General features: G+C 35.1%; 1 protein-coding gene and 1 pseudogene across 7 annotated transcripts in view; both read left to right on the forward strand.

Moving 5' to 3' along the window:
• Nucleotides 1–24,978, forward strand: part of CEP57L1 (centrosomal protein 57 like 1) — a 72,297-nt gene that overhangs the window by 34,614 nt on the left and 12,705 nt on the right. For 3 of the 7 annotated variants that reach the window (XM_026005783.2, XM_072738486.1, XM_026005787.2), the window contains 5 exons: nt 6,913–6,995; nt 8,962–9,127; nt 11,327–11,506; nt 12,853–12,974; nt 23,274–23,390. In XM_026005783.2, coding sequence (XP_025861568.2) covers nt 8,965–9,127; nt 11,327–11,506; nt 12,853–12,974; nt 23,274–23,390 — 582 coding nt within the window. In that variant the 5' untranslated portion in view covers nt 6,913–6,995; nt 8,962–8,964. The remainder of the gene's footprint in view (nt 1–6,912; nt 6,996–8,961; nt 9,128–11,326; nt 11,507–12,852; nt 12,975–23,273; nt 23,391–24,978) is intronic. The other 4 variants (XM_026005785.2, XM_072738498.1, XM_026005786.2 and 1 more) reach the window with 2 other exon arrangements.
• Nucleotides 49–1,684, forward strand: LOC112925160 (phosphatidylinositol 4-phosphate 5-kinase type-1 beta pseudogene; annotated as a pseudogene).

Raw genomic sequence — 24,978 nt, forward strand, 5'->3', positions numbered from 1 at the left:
TGTGGCGCAACTGGTCTCGACAGCGGAGATGCCCGAATGCTGCCCGGGTGAGAAACTTGGGAAAGAAAACATTTTCAACAATGAATAGGTCCCCCACCATGACCGACTGCAGATGACTTGCCATTGCATTCACAAAGATGTCGTCTGCTGCTGAAAATGGAGATGCCACACCTGGAAAACAGAATGAAGAAAAATAAAAAAAAAACTTATAAAAAGACTGCATCATCTGCTATCAAAGGTACTATTCAGCTGGGAATAGGATACACAGTGGGGAATCTCACTTCCAAGCCAGATAGAGATGTCCTCATGCAAGACTTTTATGTGGTGGAAAGGGTGTTCCTGCCCAGTGAAGGCGACAATCTGACCCCAGCACATCATTACCCAGACTTCAGATTTAAGACGTATGCTCCACTAGCATTCCGATATTTCAGAGAACTTTTTGGTATCAAGCCTGATGATTACTTGTATTCCATCTGCAGTGAACCTCTAATAGAGCTGTCTAACCCTAGAGCCAGTGGATCCTTGTTTTTTTGTGACCAGTGATGATGAATTTATCATCAAAACCGTTCAGCATAAAGAAGCTGAATTCCTTCAGAAGCTACTGCCAGGCTATTACATGAATTTAAGCCAGAATCCAAGGACTCTTTTGCCAAAATTTTACGGACTGTATTGCATGCAATCAGGGGGCATTAATATCAGGATTGTGGTAATGAACAACGTCTTACCGCGCTCCATGAGAATGCACTTCACTTATGACCTGAAAGGCTCCACTTATAAGCAAAGAGCATCCCGAAAGGAGACAGAAAAATCCAACCCCACGTTTAAGGACTTAGATTTCCTGTAAGACATGCACGAAGGGTTATACTTTGATGCAGAAACATACAACGCGTTCATGAAAACACTTCAGAGAGACTGCCGGGTGCTGGAAAGCTTCAAAATCATGGACTATAATATAGCCTTTTGCTGGGAATCCACATCTTAGACCACACCCTCAAAGAGAAAGAAGAGGAGAATTCACAAAATGTGCCTGATGCTAAGCGGTCTGGGATGCAGAAGGTCCTCTGTTCCACAGCAATGGAATCCATCCAGGGTCCAGGGAAATATGGAGATGGGATCATCACAGAGAACCCGGACACAATGGGAGGCATTCCAGCTAAAAGCCATAAGGGAGAGAAATTACTTTTATTTATTATATATATAATATTACCTCAAGAGCCCCTTCTTGAAATAGTCTCCTCTCTTCATTTCTGACATCATGCTTTTCTGATTCTTTTCCCCTTATAGGTTTCCTTTCTCTTGTTTTCCTTCCTTATCTTAAATCTTTTCTATATATACTCTTCCTTTTTAGTGACTTCTATTTTCTATACCATCCATATGCTGATAATGCAATTATTTATATTTCTATACTAGACCTCTCCTCCAACCTAATTTAGACTCTTCTGTGAAACTACCTATTTCATGTCTTATCTTGGATGTCTCACACTCAGACTAGCATTTGACACATATCAGTACTATATGAGTATTAGCTATTGTCTCAGTATTTTTTTAAATAAATGGCACTATCATCTACCCAGTTATTTAAGCTAGAAAACTTGATTTCTCCCTTTTCCTCTTAGAGGATGATTTCCTCTAATCATCCAGTTCATTACTTACATCTTCAAGATACATCCTGCTTCTATACACTCTCTTCATCTCCATTGTCACCACCCTAATCCAAATGCAACATCATCATCTCATACCTGGCTAACTGCAAATGTCCGTAAACTCTGGGCTATTTAACATAGTGATTAAGAACCTAGGCTTTGAAAAAAAAAAAAAGAACCTAGGCTTTGGAATTGAACTGGCTAGGTTTAAATCCTGGCTCCACCACTGGCAAGTTGTATGACCTTGAGTGACCTCTCTGCCTCTTTATTTATAAAATGAAAATAATAGTAATAATAATACCTACCTCATAGAATAGTTAAAAGGTTTAGATGAGATACTGCATGTACAGGGCCTCAAATCACAGTAAGAATTCAATACAAGTTGGCCATTCTCAAGTTTGCAGAGTAGCAAGAATGATCTATATTTAAATTGCTACTTTCTAAAATTTTTAAAAATAAAGTCAGTTATATAAAAAGATTCAAAAAAAAAAAAAGATTCACTAAACTGTATAACCAACACCTGAATGCCCCTCTCTAATCACCTCTTTGTACTCTCACCCTCTTAACTACCATTCTGATTTTGGTATTATCTTTTGCTTGTCTTTATACTTTGATACATATGAATATGTATGTGTAATAATTTGTAATACTATTTTTACATGCCTGATATATTGAACATATTCTTCTGCATATCCTTTTTTCCTTCATTATTTTTTTAAAGATTTTATTTATTTATTCATGAGAGAGAGAGAGAGGCAGAGACACAGGCAGAGGGAGAAGCAGGCTCCACAGAGGGAGCCCGATGCGGGACTCGATCCCTGGACCCTAGGATCACGCCCTGGGCTGAAGGGAGGCACTAAACCACTGAGCAACCCAGGGATCCCCTCCTTCATCATATTATTAAGATTTGTCCATGAGGGTACATGTTGCTGTCTAGTTCATTCTTTTTCACTACTGCACAGTTGTTCAATGAATAACTTTTGTCCCTTTTTTATTGGGTATGTTATCTTTTAACATTTAATTTGTAGGATTTTATATCTTATTTTCCTAATTATTTGTTAGCTATGTTCATGTAGATATCCTCTCTCAGGCTATGGATTTTCTTTTCACCTTTGTAATGGTATTTTATGATTTTTTTAATGTTAAATTAATTTTCTCACTTAATAGTTAGGGACTTTTGTTTCATGTTTTAAAAAGCCTTTGTAACCCAAGCTGCTAAAAACATTTTCTCCCAGATATACTGCTTTTTACATTTTAGTTTTTAACACATATGGATTTAATTTTTTATATAGTTTGAAATGGGGATCCAGTTTTTAAATTTTGAAGATCAATTGGCCTGATTGTCACCAATTATAGGCCAGCTGTTCTCCACTGATACGAAGTTCTACTTTTGTCATTTATCAAGTTATTACAAAGGTTTGATCTCTTTCTAAGCTATTGTGTTCTATTAGTGTATTCATCTGTCCCTCTTAACTGTATCATTGCTTCAATTATTTTTGTTTCATGTTAAGTCTTGATAACTGACAGGACAAATTTCTTTATACTATTGTTCTTCAAAAGTGTTCTGACTATTCTAGACCTTTGGCCTATTTTTGTGCCCTTAAAAGAACTTTGAAATGTAAAAGAATGGTATTTCCTTGTTTTCTTTTAAAATAAATATGGGTTGATTTTACCTTTACCACATGAGACACACTCTGTTTTGTACTAGGTTTAATTCTGTCCCATTCCATTATAATTCATTGGAAATATGTTTTCTTTTAAAATAAATATGGCTGTCATTTATAAAATACATATTTTGCTCATAGAAAGTGCATATTCTGCAGACATAAATTCAGTGCTTTATATATACTATCTTATCTCGTCTAATTATAGCACCCTATGAGATACATTCTAATTATGTAGAGAAGGAAGTTGAGACCCAGAAAAGTAAAAGTTTTTCTGAAAGTCAGAAAGATGGTAAGTGGCAGGTCCAGGATTTGAACTGAGGTCAAACTCCAAAGGTTACCTTTATAACTGGATATAACTGCTTTTCTTTCATTATTGCTAAGATTTATTTTTTTATTGGCTACATTTTTCTGTAAATTGACTTGTAATCTTTTGGCATTTTTCTATTATGGTGTTATATACTAGATTTATATAATTTATTTATACAAAAGCTTTTTCTATATTAGCAATATTAACCCTTTGTCCTTCATTATAAATATTTTCTTTCTCATTCTTTTTTTTAAGATATATTAATTTGTTTTGGAGAAAGAGAGAGCACATGAGTGGGGGAGAAGGGGGGGAGTAAAGGGAGAAGGAGAGAAAGCAAACTCCCCACTGAGCACAGAGACTGATCTTACAACCCTGAGATCATGACCTGAGCCAAAATCAAGAGTCAGAGGGTTAACTGACTGAGCCACCCAGGTGTCCCTCTTTTGAATTCTTTTGCCTTTCACTTTTGTTCGTAATTTTTATATTTTATAGTATGAATTTTAATTTAGCCTTTGTATCTTTTATTCTTACCATAGTTTTTTTAAAGATTTTATTTAAAAAAAAATAAAGATTTTATTTATTTATTCATGAGAGACACAGAGAGAGGCAGAGACATACAGAGGGAGAAACAGGCTCCCTGCGAGGGAGCCCGATGTGGGATTCGATCCAGGAACTCCAGGATCACGCCCTGAGCCAAAGGCAGATGCACAACCCCCGAGCTACCCAGGCATCCCTATTTTTACCATAGTTTTAAATGCGAAACACCTTACTGTTTCTAAGATTATTTTAGCTATTCATTTATTTTTTAAATAATTTTTGAAGTTTTTAATTATTAGCTGGCTCTATGAAATATTTGAAATTTCCATTGATGTATGGAGTAAGATAAAGGTTTAACTATATTCTTTTTCCTAAAATTTTTCTAACATTTATTTAATCAACAAACATGGAGTAAACCCATGGAAGTATTTATGTTAAACTCTTATATGTACTAGTTTCCACTGATCAGTTGGTTTTTATATCACTGTCTTAACATTTTAGATGTATACTATAAATAAGTTTGTAATATCTATTAGGGTATCTATAAGGCAAGTTCTGTAACTACAAATTATCCTACTCAATAGTTATAGTACTTTTTAAAGTGCTATATATTAAAAATAAAATGCAGTTAGTTTAAACTTTTACTGAGTTTACTCTTAAGGTAAGCTAACTGAGATGCATACACAAAGAAAACCAGGTAAATGAAATAGCTGTTGATCTTTCTCCAGTTTCACTAAGTTAAAATCTAAGCTTGAAAGAATTAGTAGTATAGGGTGGGGTGCCTGGGTGACTCAGTTGGTTAAGTGTTCAACTCCTGGTTTTGGCTAAGGTCATGATCTCAGGGTGGTCGGATCGAGCCTCACATTGGGCTTTGTGCTTAAGATACTCTCTCTCTTCCTCTGCCCCTATCTCTCACACACATTCTCTCTCTCTCTTTCTCTTGCTCTCGCTCTCTCTCAAAAACAACACTAACAACAAAATTTAGCAGTATAGGAAACAGAGTACCCCATTCCTAGAACCCTTTGTAGTATCTCTGTCTCCTAATGCCGCCTCTCTAGTAGTCCTGTGGGTTTATGCAGAAAGGATGGCATATTCAGCCACTAGCAGGAATAGATGCTAGTTGTTAAAAAGGACCATTTTGGAACAATTGCTTCCTAAAGAATGAGTTAAAAGGCTTTGCAGTACAGTATTTGTGTCTAGCACAGTTTTTTTTTTGGGGGGGGGGGCGGTAATTCTTTATGCAGTGGCTCCTTAGTTGTAGCCCATGAAGGTATCTTAATTTTATATACCATAGAGAAAATGAGTAATTTCCCTGGTTGTATACAAGCTGTCATTAATGGTTCTAGTTATAACTTGAGTTTCCCTAAACTTTACCAGATTATTGATGCAAATGAGACCCACATTTCACAGCCTTTTGCCCCCACTTGCAAATCCTCTGAAATACTCCACAAGGTTTCCTGAGGTCTTTTTAATGATCTACAGCTAGGCTCCATACCAGACATGTCAGAATCCTTGGAGGTTGGGGCTTAGGTACCTCTCTTTATTTTCAGAAATTTTTTCTCTAGAAATTTCTGTCATACATGCCCATGAATATATTCCTTTCAGCTGCTCTCTCTTTCTCTTGCTGAGCAGTATGGACAATGCACAGAGACCTCAAAATGCCAAAACTGTGTTAGTGGTCTCTAGCAACTTTCCTCTTTATTGGAATATAGCATTCCATACAAGGCAGGACAGTTAATGCCCCAATCTTTTATAGAAATATTGGTGAAATATTTCTCAGTTTTTATTTACAGTCCTCTCTCTTCCTAACACCAACATGTGGGTCCTTGGGACTGGATCAGGGATGAATAAGAATGACCACCACGGTGGTCATCTCCTTTCCTCCATCAAGTAAGGCTTTGACTTTGGATCAAGCTTCCTATACTTCTTCCATCTTCAGAGTGAGTTTTTCTCCTAGAATGCCAAAGTTCTTTATGTAAATAAACTTCTAGTGGTCTTAGGCACTTGTTTATAACAAAGGACTAGATTGCAAAGGTTAAACTGGGACCTCTATTACAGAGACATCCCCTGAGCATCATAGCATGTCTTCTCTCATTTCTTTACTGCTTCCTTTCTTTTTCTTCACCCACCAGTGGATTGTTATTCTGCCTATGCCCGCTTTAATACGTTTTTACACATTTAAAGAAACTTTAGTCTAATTTTTAACTTATTGGCATCTTCTAAGTAGTCATTTCATTTACATTAAAAACCTCAAATTTGAATTTATTTTTTAACTGGTGCAAAATTCAGTTTGTAAAACAAATATTATATTTGGTAAAAAGGAAGCAGAATCCTTCCGAGGACCTCAGGGTATAGTGACCAATGGCAAAATTTCACTCTTTTTATTATTGGAGAAACTCGCCAGGAGCCGAAAACTGAGATATCTTGAGTAATTCCAGCTTCAGCGACATACCTCTTTCTTTCTTTTTTTTTTTTTTTAAAGATTTTATTTATTTATTCATGAGAGACAGAGAGAGTCAGAGACACAGGCAGAGGGAGAAGCAGGCTCCATGCAGGGAGCCCGACGTGGAACTCAATCCTGGGTTTCCAGGATCACACCCTGGGCTGAAGGTGGCGCTAAACCGCTGAGCCACCCGGGCTGCCCCACATACCTCTTTCTGAAGATGTACACCCATGTTCAGAACCTCTGTATTTTGGGATCCTACCTCTGCTTCATTGTGAGCCAGCTGTGACTAACTTTGTTCTCTTGTTTTTCGAGGAAACAGCAACTTAGATAGATGCAGTCTCCCATGGGGAGCAGCCAGTATCTGAGCAGCAAAAACCTGGAGGGATGGAGACCTGGTTAGTAAATGGTAGATGGTACGAATAACAATAGCAAAAAATGATTGCTTCTCAAGAGCAAAGAGCATCAGATATTCTAGCAACACTTCCTAGACTATTTAACTTTTATTTATTTTTATTTTTTTAAGATTTATTTATTTTTATTTTAGAGAGAGTATGTGTGTATGAATGGGAGGGAGGGGCAAAGAGGGGAGGGTGAGGGAAGAGAATCTCAAGCAGACTCCCTGCTGAGCTTGGAGCTCAACACAGGGCTTGATCCCATGACCCTGAGATCATGACTTGAGCCAAAATCAGGAGCAGGATGCCCAACTTACTGAACTACTCAGGTGCCCGTAGGTTATATAACTTGCAAAATAGACAAATCAGAACATCCTCAAGACAGCCAATCATGGCAGTGGCTAAAGTAGGAAAGCCTACCGAATGAAGTATGTTCTGTACCCTCCCAGGAAATACAGTCATGGGAAATGTCTTTCTTTGCCTTATGAATTGGGAAGGTAGTAAAATGTGCAGTTCTCAAAAACTGAAATAGGCTAATTATATAATGAAATTCTAAATTTACATTTTAAAGATTTTATTTATTTTAGAGAAAGAGAGCCTGTCCCAACAGGGGAGGAGCAGGGGGGAAGGAAAGGGACTAGCAGACTTCATGCTGAGCACAGAGCCCACCACAGGGCTTGATCTCATGATCCTGAGATCATGGCCTGAGCTAAAATTAAGAGCCAGATGCTTAAGTGACTGAGCCACCTAGGCACCCCTAAATTCACATTTTAAAGAATTGTTTTTTGTGTGAACAATTATTACTGTTTCTTCCAATGTGATTATGAATTTAATTAACATTGATTAGAATCTTTAAGTAGAATACATTTCTAATATATTCAATTTATTTTTATTTCATTTTTTAAAGGAGGGAGAGAGGGGAGCAGGGGCAGCAAGAGAGAGGGAGAGAGAGAATCTCAAACAAGACCCCAAGCTTAGTGCAGAGCCTATCCGCAGAGCTCAATCTCACAACCCTGAGATCACGACCTGAGCCGAGATCAAAAGTTGGACACTTAACCAACTAAGCCACCAAGGGACTCCTTTTCTAAAGTATTTAAATTACAGAAAGAAAAATAAATTATTTGGGGAAAGTTAGACAAAAAATTATCTGCTAAAACTCTCCTAAAAAATAAAAAATTAAAATTAAATAAAACCTCCCAGAATGCCAAAATAAAGCTGTTTTAGGTTCTTCAGATTTAGAACCATTCTAAACTATGATTAGAATGCTGGTGTACTGGGGCACCTGGGTGGCTCAGTTGTTTAAGTATCCAACTCTTGATCTTGGCTCAGGTCTTGATTTCATGATCATGAGTTTGAGCCCTGCATTAGGGTCCACACTGGGTGTGGAGCCTACTTTAAAAAAAAGGGGGGGGGGGAGAATACTGTATATTGAGTGGAGTTGTATCTTATTCAAAGATTAGATTCAGAGACTGACATATCCAAAATTACCCTTGAAAATTCCTTAGGAAGACAGTACATTGGAGTTCAACAATCCGTCTTCAAGGATTGGATTATATAGGTGGCCTGTGTTTCAAAGCTATATTGTCTTTTAAAATTTATATTTTCTCTAAGAATCCTAGAGTTATACTGTTTGTAGAGAGATACTTAGATGAGGAGAGGTATATGAATTTATGATCAACTGAGAAACCAGTAAATTCACACCACCCATATAATTAGTGCTCGCTCCAGAGCATGTGTTCACTGAAAATCAGCAGAATTGTCCATACTATTTATACAGTAAATAGTCATTTTTCTTCCTTGTATTGCTGAGTTATTATAGTTGAATTTGTGATGATTAATTTCATAAAGAAACAACTCCACAGTATATGATATGTATATATGTTGTTTCACTTGAATTTTTGTCTAATATTTTTGTCATTTAAATATGAAAGAATGATACCATACTACATTATTCCTTTATTCTCTACAGATAATGGATTCTGAATTAATGCATAGTATAGTCGGAAGCTATCTTAAACCTCCAGAAAGAGTGATTTTTCCATCATTTACCCAGAATAATGAATCATCTCAGACTCCCCACTATGCAAACTTTGAAGGTACCTCTCCTAAAATGCTTCATAGTCCAAATAGCCAAGGTAAGTCTAATATAAAATAATATTTAGAATTAGGAGAATGATATGAAATATAAAACTTTGTATGTAAAAAATAATGATTGTGTGTTTAATCTTAATAAAACTTTTAGTTTAAAAAAAACTATTAGTTTTGACGATGTTGATTAAAGTTTCTATAACCATGGATAAGTTATTTAACATTTTTTATTTTGGCTTCTTGAGCTATGAGATGAGGATTAACCAAGGGCATCTGGGTAGCTCAGTCTGTTAAGCATCTGCCTTCCATCAAGTCATGGTCCCAGGGTCCTGGGATCAAGCCCCACATTGGGCTCCCTGCTCAGTGGGGAGTCTACTTCTCCCTCTCCCTGTGCCCCTCCCCTCTGCCCTCTGCTCATGCTCTCCCTCTCTCTCTGTGAAATAACTAAATAAAATATTTTTTTAAAAAGATGAAAATTAACCAACTAGACACATATTACAAATTTATCCTAAAATATCATGAGAAAATAGGAAAATACTCTTTGACCTAAAAAGTCAGATTTGGAATCCTTCTAAACTAGATGATTAGAATACTAGTGAATTAAGTAAAGTTGTATCTTATTCAAGGATTAAATTCAGAAATTGCCTGTTTCCAAATTTACCCTTGAAAATTCCTTGGGAAGCTAGTACATTGGAGTAATTACAAAATACAAGTATTGTAGTGTTTAAAACATAAATTTAGGAGGATCTCAGAATTAAATTAGGAAAACATTTATAACTTCAGGCATACCTATGTCATACAAATTACCTTCTAAGATGCTTGTTCTTTAATATTCTAAAGAACATTGTTCTTTAATATTCTGTAATAATGGTTAGCATTAATAAATAGACTTGCTTTGTGAAGTAAAAAATTCACAAGAAATATTCCAAATCAGCAAACCAGGTATTGTGTATCTAAAGAGCAATAAATATAATTTCTTTATCTCATTTGTAAAAAAAAAAAAAAAAAATAGTAATCTCTAGCAAACCTGTTTCTAATTGGATATAAACTCCAGGCATACCTTGGAGGTACTGTGGATTCGGTTCCAGACCAGCACAATAAAATGAATATATATCACAAGAAACTGAGAGAAATGAATTTTTTGGTTTCCCGATGCATAAAAAAGTTACATTTGGACTATACTGTAGACCATTATTTGTGCAATAGCATTGTCTCTAAAAAAAACAATGCGCTACACATCATAACTAAAAAATACTTTATTGCTAAAAATATTAAGATCATCTGAGCTTTCAGTGAGTCGTAATCACTGATCACAGGTCTCCTAAGCAAATATATTAATAATGAAAAGTTTGAAATACTGCAAGAATTACCAGAATGTGACCCAGAAACATGAAATAAGCAAATGCTATTGGGAAAATGGTGCTAGTAAATTTACTCAGCATAGGATTGCTGCAAACCTTCAATTTATAAAAAATGTTATCTGTGAAGTGCAACAAAGTGAAGCACAATAAAGCAAGGTATGCTGGCATAGGAAAATTAACCTATAGCATTTACTTATATTCCATTCCTCTCTAGTTTTCTGGTTTGAAGTTATAACTGAATAGAAAGTGTTATTTGAAAATTTTATAACTCTGAACTTAACCTGAATCATAATGACATTAATATAGCTAAATCAAAATCACAGTAGTATGTATATACCACTTGAAATCTTTCAAGCCTGACATGAGTTAAATCACTAGGTTATAATTTTTTTTTTTCTGGTGGAAGAAATTGTATTGTAACACATATGCTCTGATTATTAGTACTATATCTTAGACAAAGAAACAATAAATGTTTGTGATTTAACTAAAACTAAAAATATCAAGAACTGAAAAACAGCTTTAACATTAAACCTAAATTTCCTTGTCAGTGAGTGATACTATATCTTCATTTTCTTTATCCATACTCAGATTCTTATGACTCCTAGGCTGTACATTATTTGAAGATAGTTATTTTATTGAATTAAATTTTGATTATTAGTTGTCTCAAATCTAGAAAATAACTAAATATAATCATAAATATACTGTTTTTGGATATGTTGGAAAAATTTGTCCCTCTGTAGAGTTTTAGTGATTTGGGGAGGGGGGATATATATTGCTTATATGTTTTTCTGGCTCACTAACAAAAATATAGTGTTCACTTTTATTGCTACTATGTAAGTGTTCACAAATGTTCACTGAAGTAACAAGCAAATTTTTTTTCAACAGCTCTTATGTTAGCCTTAAAAACTCTTCAGGAAAAGATTCATCGTTTAGAATTGGAGAGAACACAAGCTGAAGATAACCTAAACATTCTCTCCAGAGAAGCAGCAGAGTATAAAAAGGCCTTGGAGAAAGAAACAAATGAGAGAAATTTGGCACACCAGGAACTGATAAAGCAGAAAAAGGGTGAGGAAATCTAATAGCTCTCAGAAACAAGGAGTTATCAGAGTTTACAACTTGAAAATAATAAGCCCAGTCTAAGATTTACTCAAATTCTTTATTCTTATATATATTCAAACCTTGAGGCCTTTTTCACAGATAATTTGATATTTGCATTAAATGGATATCATTTTGAGCTTACTTCTATTACATTTTATTCCAGTTTGTAAATTCTTGAGATTAAAAGAAAAATTAAGTTTTTAGACAAATTGTGTTTAGAAATTAGAATATTTTCAGAATACCAACAAAATCTAGTTTTACCCATAATATAATTGAAATACTTTATATTTTCAGTCAACATTGGTTTTTGAAATTTGAAAATATAAAGCAACACTAGTAATTAAATACAGAAACCATAAAAATAAATAAAAACTTTGATTAACTTGAAAGATTAATTAGAGGAAATAGTAAGTAGAGGTTTCTGTAGAATTTACAGAAAGGACATCTGGACATAAATTTTAGAGATTTAGAATGTAAGTTCTTTATATAATTTTTACTTCATAATGTATGGCTTTCTTTTTCCTTTTACTACATTCATCCTGATAAATAAGGTTCAAGTTTGTGTTTCAACTTATAAATAGAGTGAAGAAATGAGAAAAATTTTTCTGAGATAAATGGACAAAAGTGAAAGAAAGAATTAAGGAAAATAAAAAGTTAAAGGATTAGAAAGAGGTTGCTTACAGCTTAGGAAATAACTATGCTGTCAATAGTCAGGAGCAGAGGAAATGGGAATGGAAGAATGCATATACCTGAGTTTCCTGAAAGAGAAAAATATATTGATAGGAAAGAGACTTTAGGTCCTCTATTTTTCCAGATAATGTCATTTCCCAAGAATAGCCAGGACTTTTATCACTCCAAAAGTCACTGACATCTCACTGAAAGCAGAAGTTTGCTCTTTGGGTCTTTAGGGGAAGACAATGTTTAACTAGTTATATGCAGTTAATGAGATATTCACAAAATGTATGTCCACAACTCTTACAGAGTCTGTACTTAGAACTAAAGAATCCGGGCAGCCCCAGTGGTGCAGCAGTTTGGCGCCGCCTGCAGCCTAGGGTGTGATCCTGGGGATCTGGGATCGAGTCCCATGTCCGGCTCCCTGCATGGAGCCTGCTTCTCCCTCTGCCTGTGTCTCTGCCTCTCAGTCTCTCTCTTGCGCTGAATAAAATAAATAAATCTTAAAAAAAAAAAAAAAAAAAAAGAACTAAAGAATCCTTAAACTTTTAGTTCTGGATTGGATTTATATAATGTATTTCTTGTGATAACCAAATCTCTGATTTATGTGATAACACATTATTACTTTTGCTTTTTCACAGATATTACTATACAGTTAAGCTCAGCCCAGTCTCGCTGTACTCTTCTAGAGAAGCAACTAGAATATACAAAGAGAATGGTTCTCAATGTAGAGCGAGAGAAGAATATGATCCTAGAACAACAGGTAAACATATTTTCTATAGGAATATAATTTAATATTATTTTGAAGAATATTTAATGTCATGGGAAAATTGTATTATAATCTTAAGTAGGATAGGAAGTTGTATTGAGGAGATTTCCACTTACAGTGAAGCAGACTACGTCATTTGGACCAAGGTTTCTGTAGAGAAAAACAAGAAAACTAGGCAAGATATCAAAGAGGAAGGAAGGAAAGGACACAGGGAGGAAGGAAGAAAGGAAGAAAAGGGAAAAATATATAAATTGGAGAATTAACGAAGTGATGAAAATCACCAATTCAAAATCTATGTGTGTATTTAAATCCAAAGAGATTGACCTCCAGAGAGGTTGCTTTCAGGCCCCATCTTCTTAGGGAATTTCTGGTTCCAGAAGAGTCCATTGAGAAGCTAAATCATGCTTTTTTTTAAAAGATTTTATTTATTTATTGGAAAGAGAAAGATAGCAGAGAGCATATGCATGCACACACGTGCATATAATGGGCGGAGGGGCAGAGAGATGGGGAGAAACAGACTCCCCACTGAGCAGGGAGCCCAATGTAGACTCAATCCCAGGACCCTGGGATCATGATCTGAGCCAAAAGCAGATGCTTAACCAACTGAGCCACCCAGGTGCCCCTAAATAATGCTTTTAAAAGTTTATAGGGCTTAAGAAACTAAAGGTAGATTCCAGGGTCTACCAAGAATAGGAACCCTGATAAATCTCTTGTGCTCTGACTGCTTTGTAAAGGTGATCAAGAAGGAAAACAACCCAAATTACAACTCTATCAGAGTAATCCAGAAAATCTTAGTCCCTAAAATTGGATTGAAGTGATCCTGAACAGCTAATGTTCCTGGGGACCTCAAATTATTTCTATAAACATTTCTTTGACACAATGAAAAACTTTCAATCAGACATAACCAGGCAGAAGGAGTTAAGCTACTATGAAAGTTACTTTCTTTAGTATTTTATGGTTTTCAGAGTACAGTTCTTTCAGCTGTTTGGTTAGGTTTATTCCTAGGTTTCTTACTGTTTTTGGTGCAATGGTAAATGGGATTGATTGCTTAATTTCTCTTTCTGCCACTGCTTCATTATTGGTGTATAGAAATATAACAGGGCACCTGAGTGGCTCAGTTGTTTGAAGGTCCAACTTTGATCTCAGTTCAGGTCTTGATTTCAGAGTTCTGAGTTCAAGCCTCACATGGGGCTCACATTGGACAAGGAGCCTACTCAAATAAAAAAAAATTAAAAGACAAAGAAATGCAACAGATTTCTGTACATTGGTTATGTATCCTACAACTTCACTGAATTCATTAATCAATTCTAGCAGTTTTTTGGTGGCATTTTTGGGTTTTCTGTATAGAGTGTTGTATCATCTGTATTTAGGGAAAGTTTGACTTCTTCTACCTTGCTGGAACACTGATGAAAGAAATTGAAGAAGACACAAAGAAATGGAAAGACATCCCATGTTCATTGTAAGAAATAATGTTGTTAAAATGCCTATACTACCCAAAGCAATCTACACATTAACAGAATACCAACAGCATTTTTCACAGAGCTAGAATAAACAATCCCACAGTGTGTATGGAACTGCAAAAGACACCTGAATAACAAAGCAGTCTTGAAAAAGAAAAGCAAAGCTGGAGGCATCCTAATTCTGGACTTCAAGTTACATTACAAAGCTATAGTGATCAAAACAGTTGGCACTGACACAAAAATGGACACATAGATCAATGGAACAAAGTAGCAAACCCAGAAATGAACCCACAGCTGTATGGTTAATTAATCTTCGACAAAGAAGGAAAGAATATCCAATGGAAAAAAGACAGTGTCTTCACCAAATGGTGTTGGGAAAACTGGACAGCAACATGCAAAACAATGAAACTGGACCACTTTCTTACACCAAACACAAAAATTAATGCAAAATAGATTAAAGACCTACATGTGAGACAAACCATTAAAATCCTAGAGGAGAACATAGGCAGTAACCCCTTTGAGATTGACTGTAGCAGCTTCTTTCTAGATATTTCTCCTGAGGCAATGGAGACAAAAGTAAGAATAAACTATTGGGACTTCATCAAAATAAAAAGCTTTGCACAGCAAAGGAAACCGTCAACGAAACTAAAAGGCAACCGGCAGAATGGGAGAAGATATTTGCAAATGACATGTTTTTTTAAAAGATTTTACATATTTATTTGAGAGAGAGAGTGAGCAAGAGAGAGAACAGAAGCAGGGGGAGTGGCAAAGACAGAGGGAGAAGCAGGCTTCCCACTGAGCAAGGAGCCCAATGTAGGGCTCAATCCAAGGACCCCAGGATCATGACCCAAGTGGAAAGCAGACACTTAACCTACTGAGTCACCCAGGTGCCCTGCAAATGACATATCTGATAAAGGTTTAGTAACCAAAATATATAAAGAACTTATGAAACTCAACTCCAAAAACGAATAATCCAATTAAAAATGGGTAGAAGACATGAATAAATATTTTTCCAAAGAAGACATCCTGATGGCCAAAACACATGAAAAGATCCTCAACATCACTGATCATCAGGGAAATACAAATCAGAATTACAATGAGATATTCAACTCACACCTGTCAAAATGGATAAAATCAAAACATAAGAAACAGGTGTTGGGGAGGATGTGGAGAAAGGGGAACCCTTGGGTACTGTTGGTGGGAATGCAAACTGGTGCAGCTACTGTGGAAATGAGTATGGAGGTTACTCAAAAAGTTAAAAATAGAACTACCCTATGATCCAGAATCACCCTACTAGGTATTTACCCAAAGGATACAAGAATACTGATTCAAGGGGGTACATGCACCTTAACGTTTATAGCAGCATTATCTACAATAGCCAAACTATGGAAACGGCTCAACTGCCCATCAACTCATAGATAAAGATATGTGTGTATGTATACCCACACACATACACACACACACAATGGACCATTACTTGGCCATGAAAAAGAATGAAATCTTGCCATTTGCAATGATATGGATGAACTAGAGAGTATAATGCAAGTGAAATAAGCTGGTCAAAGAAAGACAAATACTATATGATTTCACTCATATATGGAATTTAAGAGACAAAAAGGGAAAAGAGAGAGAGACAATCAAGAAACAGACACTATAGAGAGCAAATTGATGGCTACCAGAAGGGAGGTAGGTGGGGGGATAGATAAAATAGGTTTTGGGAATAAAGGAGTACATTTGTTGTGATGAGTACCAGGTGATACGTGGAATTGTTTGGCAATCACTATTGTGCTACTGAAACTAATGTTACGCTCTATATTGGCTAGGATTTAAATAAATTTTACTTGAAGAAGACACTATGAAAAGAAATAGCATTTATAACAGACTATGTAACCACTTACAAGTTAGTTCCAACTGGGTGCTGGCTCTGAAAGACACAGACTTTAATTATTCTTGGGCACCCAGGTGGCTCAGTCAGTTAAGTGTCTGACTCTTGGTTTCAGCTCAAATCATGATCTCAGTGTCATGAGATTAATTCCTGCATGGGGCTTCAGAAAGCTGAGCATAGAGTCTCTCCTTCTCCCCCAACCCTTCCTCCCACTCTTTTTTTTCAAATCAATCAATAAATAAAATCTTTAAAAGTAAAATAAAACAATTATACTTTTTATAATCAAGGAGATAAAAAACAAGATTGGCATTTTCAGGAAAGCATTGGAAACCATAAAATGGCAAAACAGATTTAAGAAAGAATCAAAAATTATGGAACTGAAAAATATAGTATCTGAAATTTAGAACTGAATAGATGACTCTAACAGTAGACTGGAAGAGATAATTAGTGAACTAGAGGGCAAAATCATCCTGCTCACCAAGAGGCAAAATGAGAGTAAATTTAGAAGAGAGAGCAAGAGGCATAAGCTAGAGTGAGAAAGTCAAACTTAAGTCTTTGGAGTTCTGATAGGAAAGGAGAGAGAATGGGACAGATGCAATATTTGAAGAGATAGCGACTGAGAATTTTTAAAAATGGATTTAAAAAATCACACCACAGATTCAAAAAAACCAATTCTATAAAACCTATAAAACTAAATCAGGATAAATAAAAAGAAATATATACCTAGACACCTCAGAATAAATAATAAGACAAGCATAAAATCTTAAAAGCTACTGGGAGGAAAGATTACCTTCAAAGGGACAATTAAAGTGACAGCTGACTTCTTAACTGAAAGTACTGAATTCAGAAGACAATGGGCTGATATAGTTAAGTATTAAAAGAAAATACCTGCCAATCTAAAATCCTAAACCTGGAGAAAACATCCTTTAGAAATAAAGATGAGGAACACCTGGGTGGCTCAGTCAGTTGTGTCTGCCTTTAGCTCAGGTCATGATCCCATGGTCTTGGGATTGAGCCTGATGTTGGGCTCCCTGTTAGGCAGGTAGTCTGCTTCTCCATCTCCCTCTGCGCCTCCCACCCAACTCCTGCTCTCTCTCGTGGGTGTGCTCTCTCTCTCTCTCTCTCTCTCTCAAATAAATAAATAAAATCTTTATGAAAGAAAGAAAGAAAGAAAGAAAGAAAGAAAGAAAGAAAGAAAGAAAGAAAGAAAAGAAAGAAAAGAAAGAAAGAAAAAAGAAAAGAAAAAAGAAAAGAAAAGAAAAGAAAAGAAGAAAAGAAAGAAGGACATTTAAAGAGTAACAAATACTGAGATCATTTATTACCAAGAGATCCATTCTAAAGGAAACATTAAAGGACATTTTTCAGACAAAAGGAAAACTATTTTAGATGGAAGTTCATAGATACAGGAAAGAAATAAAAGCAATGAAGATGATGTGTGTATGTGTGTATATATATAACAGTATCAACACTGGATTTTTTTTTTAAAGATTTATTTTTATTCATGAGAGACACAAGTAGAGGGAGAAGCAGGCTCCATGCAGGGAGCTCAATGCAGGACTCGATCCCAGATCCCAGGATCACAACCCGAGCCAAAGGCAGATGCTCAACCGCTGAGCCACCCAGGCAACCCGATAGATACTGGATTTTAATGGGTCAAGTGCTTAATAGACTTTTCAAGAAACTATAAAAATTGATTCCAAAATTTATATGGAAAAGCAAAGCTCCAAGAACAACAAAACTATTATGAAAAATTAGGTAAAATCTTGCTCTACTACATCTTGAAATTGTAATGCTATCAAAATTAACATATTTATGTGGATAGATAACCAGAATAAAGGAATAGAATATACCAGTAATAGACTCACTTACATGGAAATAATATACAGCAAGAGTGCCATTGCAGATCAGTGGGAAAGATAGACTTCAGTAAATGGTTTTGGGAAAATTGGCTAGCTATGTGAGGGGGTAAAAAAAAATGAAATTGGATCCCAACCTTACATCACACACAAAAAAAATCAATTCCAGGTGGATTAAAGATTTACATGTAAAAAGCAAAACTTTGTAATTTTTAAAAGCAAATAGAGAACAATATCTTGATGACCTTGGGGTGGAGAAAAATTTCTTAAACAAGACATAAGTAACAAAACAGTAGAAAAATGGGCTCAAGTATAAAGAGGCATTTTATAGGAAAAAAATCACAGATGGTCATTTATAGAAGAATTTTCATTCTTATTAGTAACTAGGAAAATGCAAATTAACAGCACAACACGGCACACATCCACCAGTTTGGAAAAAATGTATAAGTCTGATAATTTGGGGTTTTATAAGTGAGGGTACAACAACTAGAAGAGCAAGCACTTTATAAAGTTCAGTTATTTTGTCTCATAAAATAACCTAGAAATTCCTGTCCTAGCTAAATATTGTAGATCAGTGATTTTTAACAGTTTTTAAGTGTTTTTTTGAGATATAATTTACATACAGTGAAATGTACAGATCTTAAGTGTAAAGTTAAGTGATTATTGATAAATAAACTGATATAATCCATAGCCCTACCAAATAACAGAAATTCTCTCATATCTCTGTCAGGACATTTTCTGTTTTCTCCTCACCTCCCAACAAGGCAGCTACTATTCTGATTTATTTTACCTTAGAGGTTTTGTTTGTCCTGGAATTTTATATAATAGGATAATAGAAAATGTACTCTCTTGTTTAGCATAAAGTCTTTTAGGTTAATCCATGTTGTTGTATGTATCAATAGTTTTTTTGTTGTTGTTTTTATTGCTGTATAGAATTTTATTATAAAGATATGCCATGATTTGTTTATTTGTTTTCCATAAAATTAGTTGGGAACAATTCCTTCTTCTGTTTTCTGAAAGATCTTGTTTAAGATTAGCATTATTTCTTCCTTAAATATGTGATAGAATTCAAATTTGACAGAAGCTATCTGGGACTGTAGTTTTCTTTGTAGACTGTTTTTAAATTATGAATTCGATTTATTTAACAGGTATGGGACTACTTGAATTTTCTGTTTCTTTTTGTGCCTTTCAAGATGTCCCTTCTTTTGTTTCTGATATTGCTAATTTATATTTTCCTTTTTAAAATTATCAGTTTACCTATCACTTTTATCAATTTTATTGTTTTTTTTTTCAAAAAAGCAGTATTTTTGTTTTTAATTTTTTTTGTTATTTCCTACTTAATTGATTTCCACTTTATTATTTCTTTCCTGTTTCTTTCCTTTTCTCCCCCTAGCTTTGTATGTTGGAAGCTTAGATGATTGATTTTAAAACTTTTATTCTTTCATTTAAATGTTGTATTTTATAATGAAAGCTATCAAGTTCCCTCTAAACTATTTTACCTGCATCCCACAGATTTTGATATTTTGTATTTTCATTATCATTCAGCTAAAAATATTTTCTAACTTCCCTGGTGATTTCCTTTTAAATTTTATTGAATTCTCCTCATCCTCTGATACTTCTCTCCTCCTCCTTCTTTTTAGTAGCTGCTGTACAGCATAGAATATGTATTCTTAACTTACCATAGTCTGCCACGAATTAGTATTAAGATATTTCAATATAATTTGCAATCCTTACTAAGTATGCTTCTACTTGTCCCCCTTTGCTCTACAGCTTTCATACATTTTATTTATGTTTGTTATAAAACTCACAATACATCGCTATTCTGCTTTAGAGGGCTAATTATTCTTTGAAGAAAACTTAAACAAAATGAAATATGTATCTATTAATGTTTTTACCATTTCCAATGTTTTTATTATTTTGTGTATGTTTGATTTTATGTCTGGTGTCATTTCCTCCAGACCAAGTACTTCCTTTACAAGTATGCTGGGAATTCTCTTAGCCTACATTTTTCTGGAAAAGTCTGTATTTCACCATTATTGATGAAGGATTTTTCACTGCATATAAAATTCTAGTTGACAGCTTTTTTTTTTCTCTCAGCACATTAAAGATACGGTCAAAGTTGTCTTCTGGATTTCATGGTTTCTAATGAGAATTCTTATCTTCATTCTTCTGTGTATAATGTATCATCATTTCTCAGGCTGCTTTTCTCAGGCTGCTTTTAAAGTTTTCCCTTTATCACTGGTTTTCAACAATTTGATAATGATATGCCTAGATGACATGATACTGTATATAGAAAACCCAAAAGACTCCACCTCAACATTGCTAGAACTCATACAGCAATGTGGCAGGATACAAAAATCAATGCACAGAAATCAGTGGCATTTCTATACACTAACAATGAGACTGAAGAGGGAGAAATTAAGGAATCCATCCCATTTAAAATTGCACCCCAAACCATCAAATACTTAGGAATAAACCTAACCAAAGAGGTAAAGGATCTATACCCTAAAAACTACAGAACACTTATGAAAGAAATTGAGGAAGACACAAAGAGGTGGAAAAACATTCCATGCTCATGGATTGGAAGAATAAATATTGCAAAAATATCTATGCTACCCAGGGCAATTTACATGTTCAGTGCAATCCCTATCAAAATACCATGGACTTTCTTCACAGAGTTGGAACAAGTATCTTGAGATTTGTATGGAGTCAGAAAAGACCCCGAATAGCCAGGGGAATATTGAAAAAGAAAACCAATGCTGGGTGCATCACAATGCCGGATTTCAAGCTGTATTACAAAGCTATGATCATCAAGACAGTATGGTACTGGCACAAAACAGACACATAGATCAATGGAACAGAATAGAGAACCCAGAAATAGGCACTCAACTCTATGGTCAACTAATATTCGACAAAGCAGGAAAGAATATCCACTGGAAGAAGGACAGTCTATTTATACATCATACACAAAGATAAACTCAAAATGGTTGAAAGATCTAAATGTGAGACAAGAATCCATCACAAAGGATTCTAGCAAGAATCCTTTTGCTAGAGGAGAACACAGGCAACAACCTTTTTGAACTTGGCCACAGTTACTTCTTGCGGGATACATCTATGAAGACAAAGGAAACAAAAGCAAAAATGAACTATTGGGATTTAATCAGGATAAAAAGTTTCTGCACAGCAAAAGAAACAGTCAACAAAACTAAAAGACAACCTACAGAATGGGAGAAGATACTTGCAAATGACAGATAAAGGGCTGGTATCCAAAATCTATAAAGAATTTATAAACTCAACATCCAAGAAACCAAAAATCCAATCATGAAATGGGCAGAAGATATGAACAGACAGTTCTCCAAAGAAGACCTACACATGGACAAAAAGCACATGAGAAAATGCTCCACATCACTGGCCATCAGGGAAATACAAATCAGAACCACAATGAGATACCCCCTCACATCAGTGAGAATGGTGAAAATTAACAAGCCAGTAAACAACAAATGTTGGGAGAGGATGTGGAGAAGGGGGAACCCTCTTCCACTATTGGTGGGAATGCAAAATGGTACAGTCACTCAGGAAAACCATGTGGAGGTTCCTCAAAAAGTTAAAAATAGAGCTACGCTACAATCCAGCAATTGCACTACTGGGTATTTATCCCAAAGATACAGATGTAGTGAAGCACTGGTACACCTGCACCCCAATGTTCATAGCAGCAACGTCCAAATAGCCAAACGGTGGAAGGAGCCAGGATGTCCTTTGACAGATGAATGGATAAAGAAGATGTGGTAAAAAATAAAAAAAAAGAAAGAAAGAAAAGAAAAAGATGTGGTCTATATATACAATGGAATATTCCTCAGCCATCAGAAAGGATCAGAAAGGACGAATACCCATCATTTCCTTTGACGTGGATGGAACTGGAGGGTGTGATGCTGAGTGAAGTAAGTCAATTGGAGGACAGTCATCATATGGTTTCACTCATACAGGGAATATAAGAAATAGTGAAAGGGATTATAAGGGAAAGCGGGGGAGCTGAGTGGGAAAAATTAGAGAGGAAGACAAACCATGAGAGACTCCTAACTCTCAGAAACAAAGGGTTGAAGAAGGGGAGGTGGGTGGGGGGATAGCCTGACTGGGTGATGGCCACTGTGGAGGCACTTGATGGGATGAGCACTGGGTGTTATACTATATGTTGGCAAATGGAACTTCAATAAAAACAAATGAAAAAAAAATGATGTGCCTAAATGTGGTTATCTTTGTATGTATTCTGTTTGGGTTTTTAAATTTATTATTATTAATATTGAATCTGTCAGTTAATATTTTTTGTCAAATTTGGTACTTTTTTAGCCATTATCCTTCAAATAATTATTCTTAGCTGACCTCCCTCTTCTCTCCTTCTGTAACACCATTTGAATGTAAGACCACAGGTCACCAAGACTGTTTACTGCTTCAGTTTTTTGTTTTTTAATAGACTTTATTCATTTAGAGCAGTATTAAGCTTAAAATTGAGCAGATAGTACAGAGAGTTCTCATATACCTCCTGCTCCCTCACAGTTGTCCCTATTATTAACTACATTGCATTAGTGTGGTGATAAATACCATTACAAAACAGTGTATAGATGTGAAAATATATGTATAGCTTTCCTATTCTCCAGTTTCTCTATATGCTTTATTCCTCTGATAGCTGCTTTTGAATGTTATATTTAACATATTTAGAGGATAAGATAAAGTGTGGTTTCAGTCACCATACAGGTAACAGTTTATTTAATACAGGTTTCACGGATGATGTTTTCCTTAGTAGAAACGTTATATAAACATGCATCGAAGAATTTATTCCATTTATGCTAATATAGCTCATCTTTTTGTACATTGTTTGTGTATGTATGTATATATGTATGTATGTATGTATGTTGTATATTGTGTTCTTTAAAAGTATTTGATTTTCTTGTTTTTTACTCATAAGCACCTAAAGTATATACATGTATATACGTGTTTCTTATGACAGATTTATTATGCTTTAATTCTCAGAAATTGTATTGTTCTTGAGCCGTTGGCATCACTTGCCAAATTCGGATTTTGTTTTTATCCTTTCCAGGCCCAGCTTCAAAGGGAAAAAGAACAAGATCATATGAAGCTGCAAGCAAAACTTGAAAAGCTTGATGTCTTAGAAAAAGAATGTTTTAAGCTTACAACAACTCAGAAAACTGCTGAGGTAAGGTTTCACTTATTTCTTTGAAGTGATGATACCAGGAATAAATCTTTAGTGTTAAGCATTATTGGCCCTATATGTGAATATACAGTAAATCTGATTTGTAAAACTTTTTTAACAGCTCTTAGTAATCCAGATATGAATTTCTGCCCATGGAGATAAAAAGCTAATGTACTCTGTCGTGGCATGAATGAGCTTGCCTTTGATGTAAAATGGTAATGTTGGCTCCTTCTAAAATGACAGAACATTTTCATTTGTCAGATAATTTGCCTAAAGGATATCCAAAAGATTGTCTTTCACCACTTACAGTTAAGTCTATCCTTGATCCCATCCTGAAATGCTCTCTTTTTTTTGCCACCCAAATTTTATCCATCTCATAGGACTTTCTGCAGGTCCTGCTTCCTATGTGAAGCCTTCCTTGAGTTCTCCAACACTGGCAGGGGGGGAGCTCTTCCTTTGTATAGTGCTGTCCTCATGTTCTGAGCCATACCAGGATAGAAGATGAAATACTTACATGTATAAGTATATACATGTTCTGAGTCAAATTGTATTATTGTTTTTTATTATATTATTTTGTTGTTTCATGTATGTTAACTGTTTCCTTAAGTACAATATAAGCTCTTAACAAGGAACAGATCTTATGTTTCTTTTTTTTTTTTCCATCTTTTTAAAAATTGAGATAAAATCGACACAAAATGTTATATTAGTTTCAGGTGTACAACATAATGATTTGATATTTGTATTTTCTGATATTTGTATATTTTACAAAATGATCACCACAGTTAAGTCTGGTTAATATTCATCACCGTATCTTGTCACAAAATTCTTCTTTTTTTAAGTTTTTATTTAAATTCCAGTTAGAGGGGGCTCCAGGGTCAGTCAGTTGAGCATCCAGCTCTTGGTTTCAGCTCAAGTCGTGATCTCATGGCCGTGCCATCAAGCTCTGTACTAATCTTGGCACTAAGTGGGAAGTCTGCTTGGAATTCTTTCTCTCTGTCTCTCTACCCCTCCTCCCACTCCTGCACTCTCTCTAAAATAAGTCTTTTTAAAAAATAAATAAATTCTAACTAGTAAACATACGGTGTAATATTAGTTTCAGGTGTACAATATAGTGATTCAACAGTTCCATGCATCACCTAGTACTCATCACAGCAAAAGTACTCCTTAATCACCAATACCTATTGAATAGCCCCCACCTCCCTCTGGTAACCATCAGTTTGTTCTCTACAGTTAAGAGTCTGTTTCTTGATTTGTCTTTCTCTCTTTTTTCCCCTTTGCTCTTTGTCTCTTAAATTCCATATATGAGTGAAACCATAATGGTATTTACCTTTCTCTGACTGACTTGTTTTACTTAGCATTATACTCTCTAGTGAAATTTCAGCTCTTTCTGCCTTGCAAAGTAAGGTTGGAAGTCACCCATCTACTTTTCTGTGTTGTGAAAATTCATTGCCACCTTTTCTCAGTTATCTTCTCTCCTAGTATATTTGTCCTTTGGTATTTAAAACTTTCTTATTCCATCCAGGTTGTTGCAAGTGGCAAGATTTCATTCTTTTTTATGGCCAAGTAATAGTCCATATAAATATATATAAAT

This window comes from Vulpes vulpes, chromosome 1 (genome assembly GCF_048418805.1).
Source record: "Vulpes vulpes isolate BD-2025 chromosome 1, VulVul3, whole genome shotgun sequence".
Taxonomy (NCBI): domain Eukaryota; kingdom Metazoa; phylum Chordata; class Mammalia; order Carnivora; family Canidae; genus Vulpes; species Vulpes vulpes.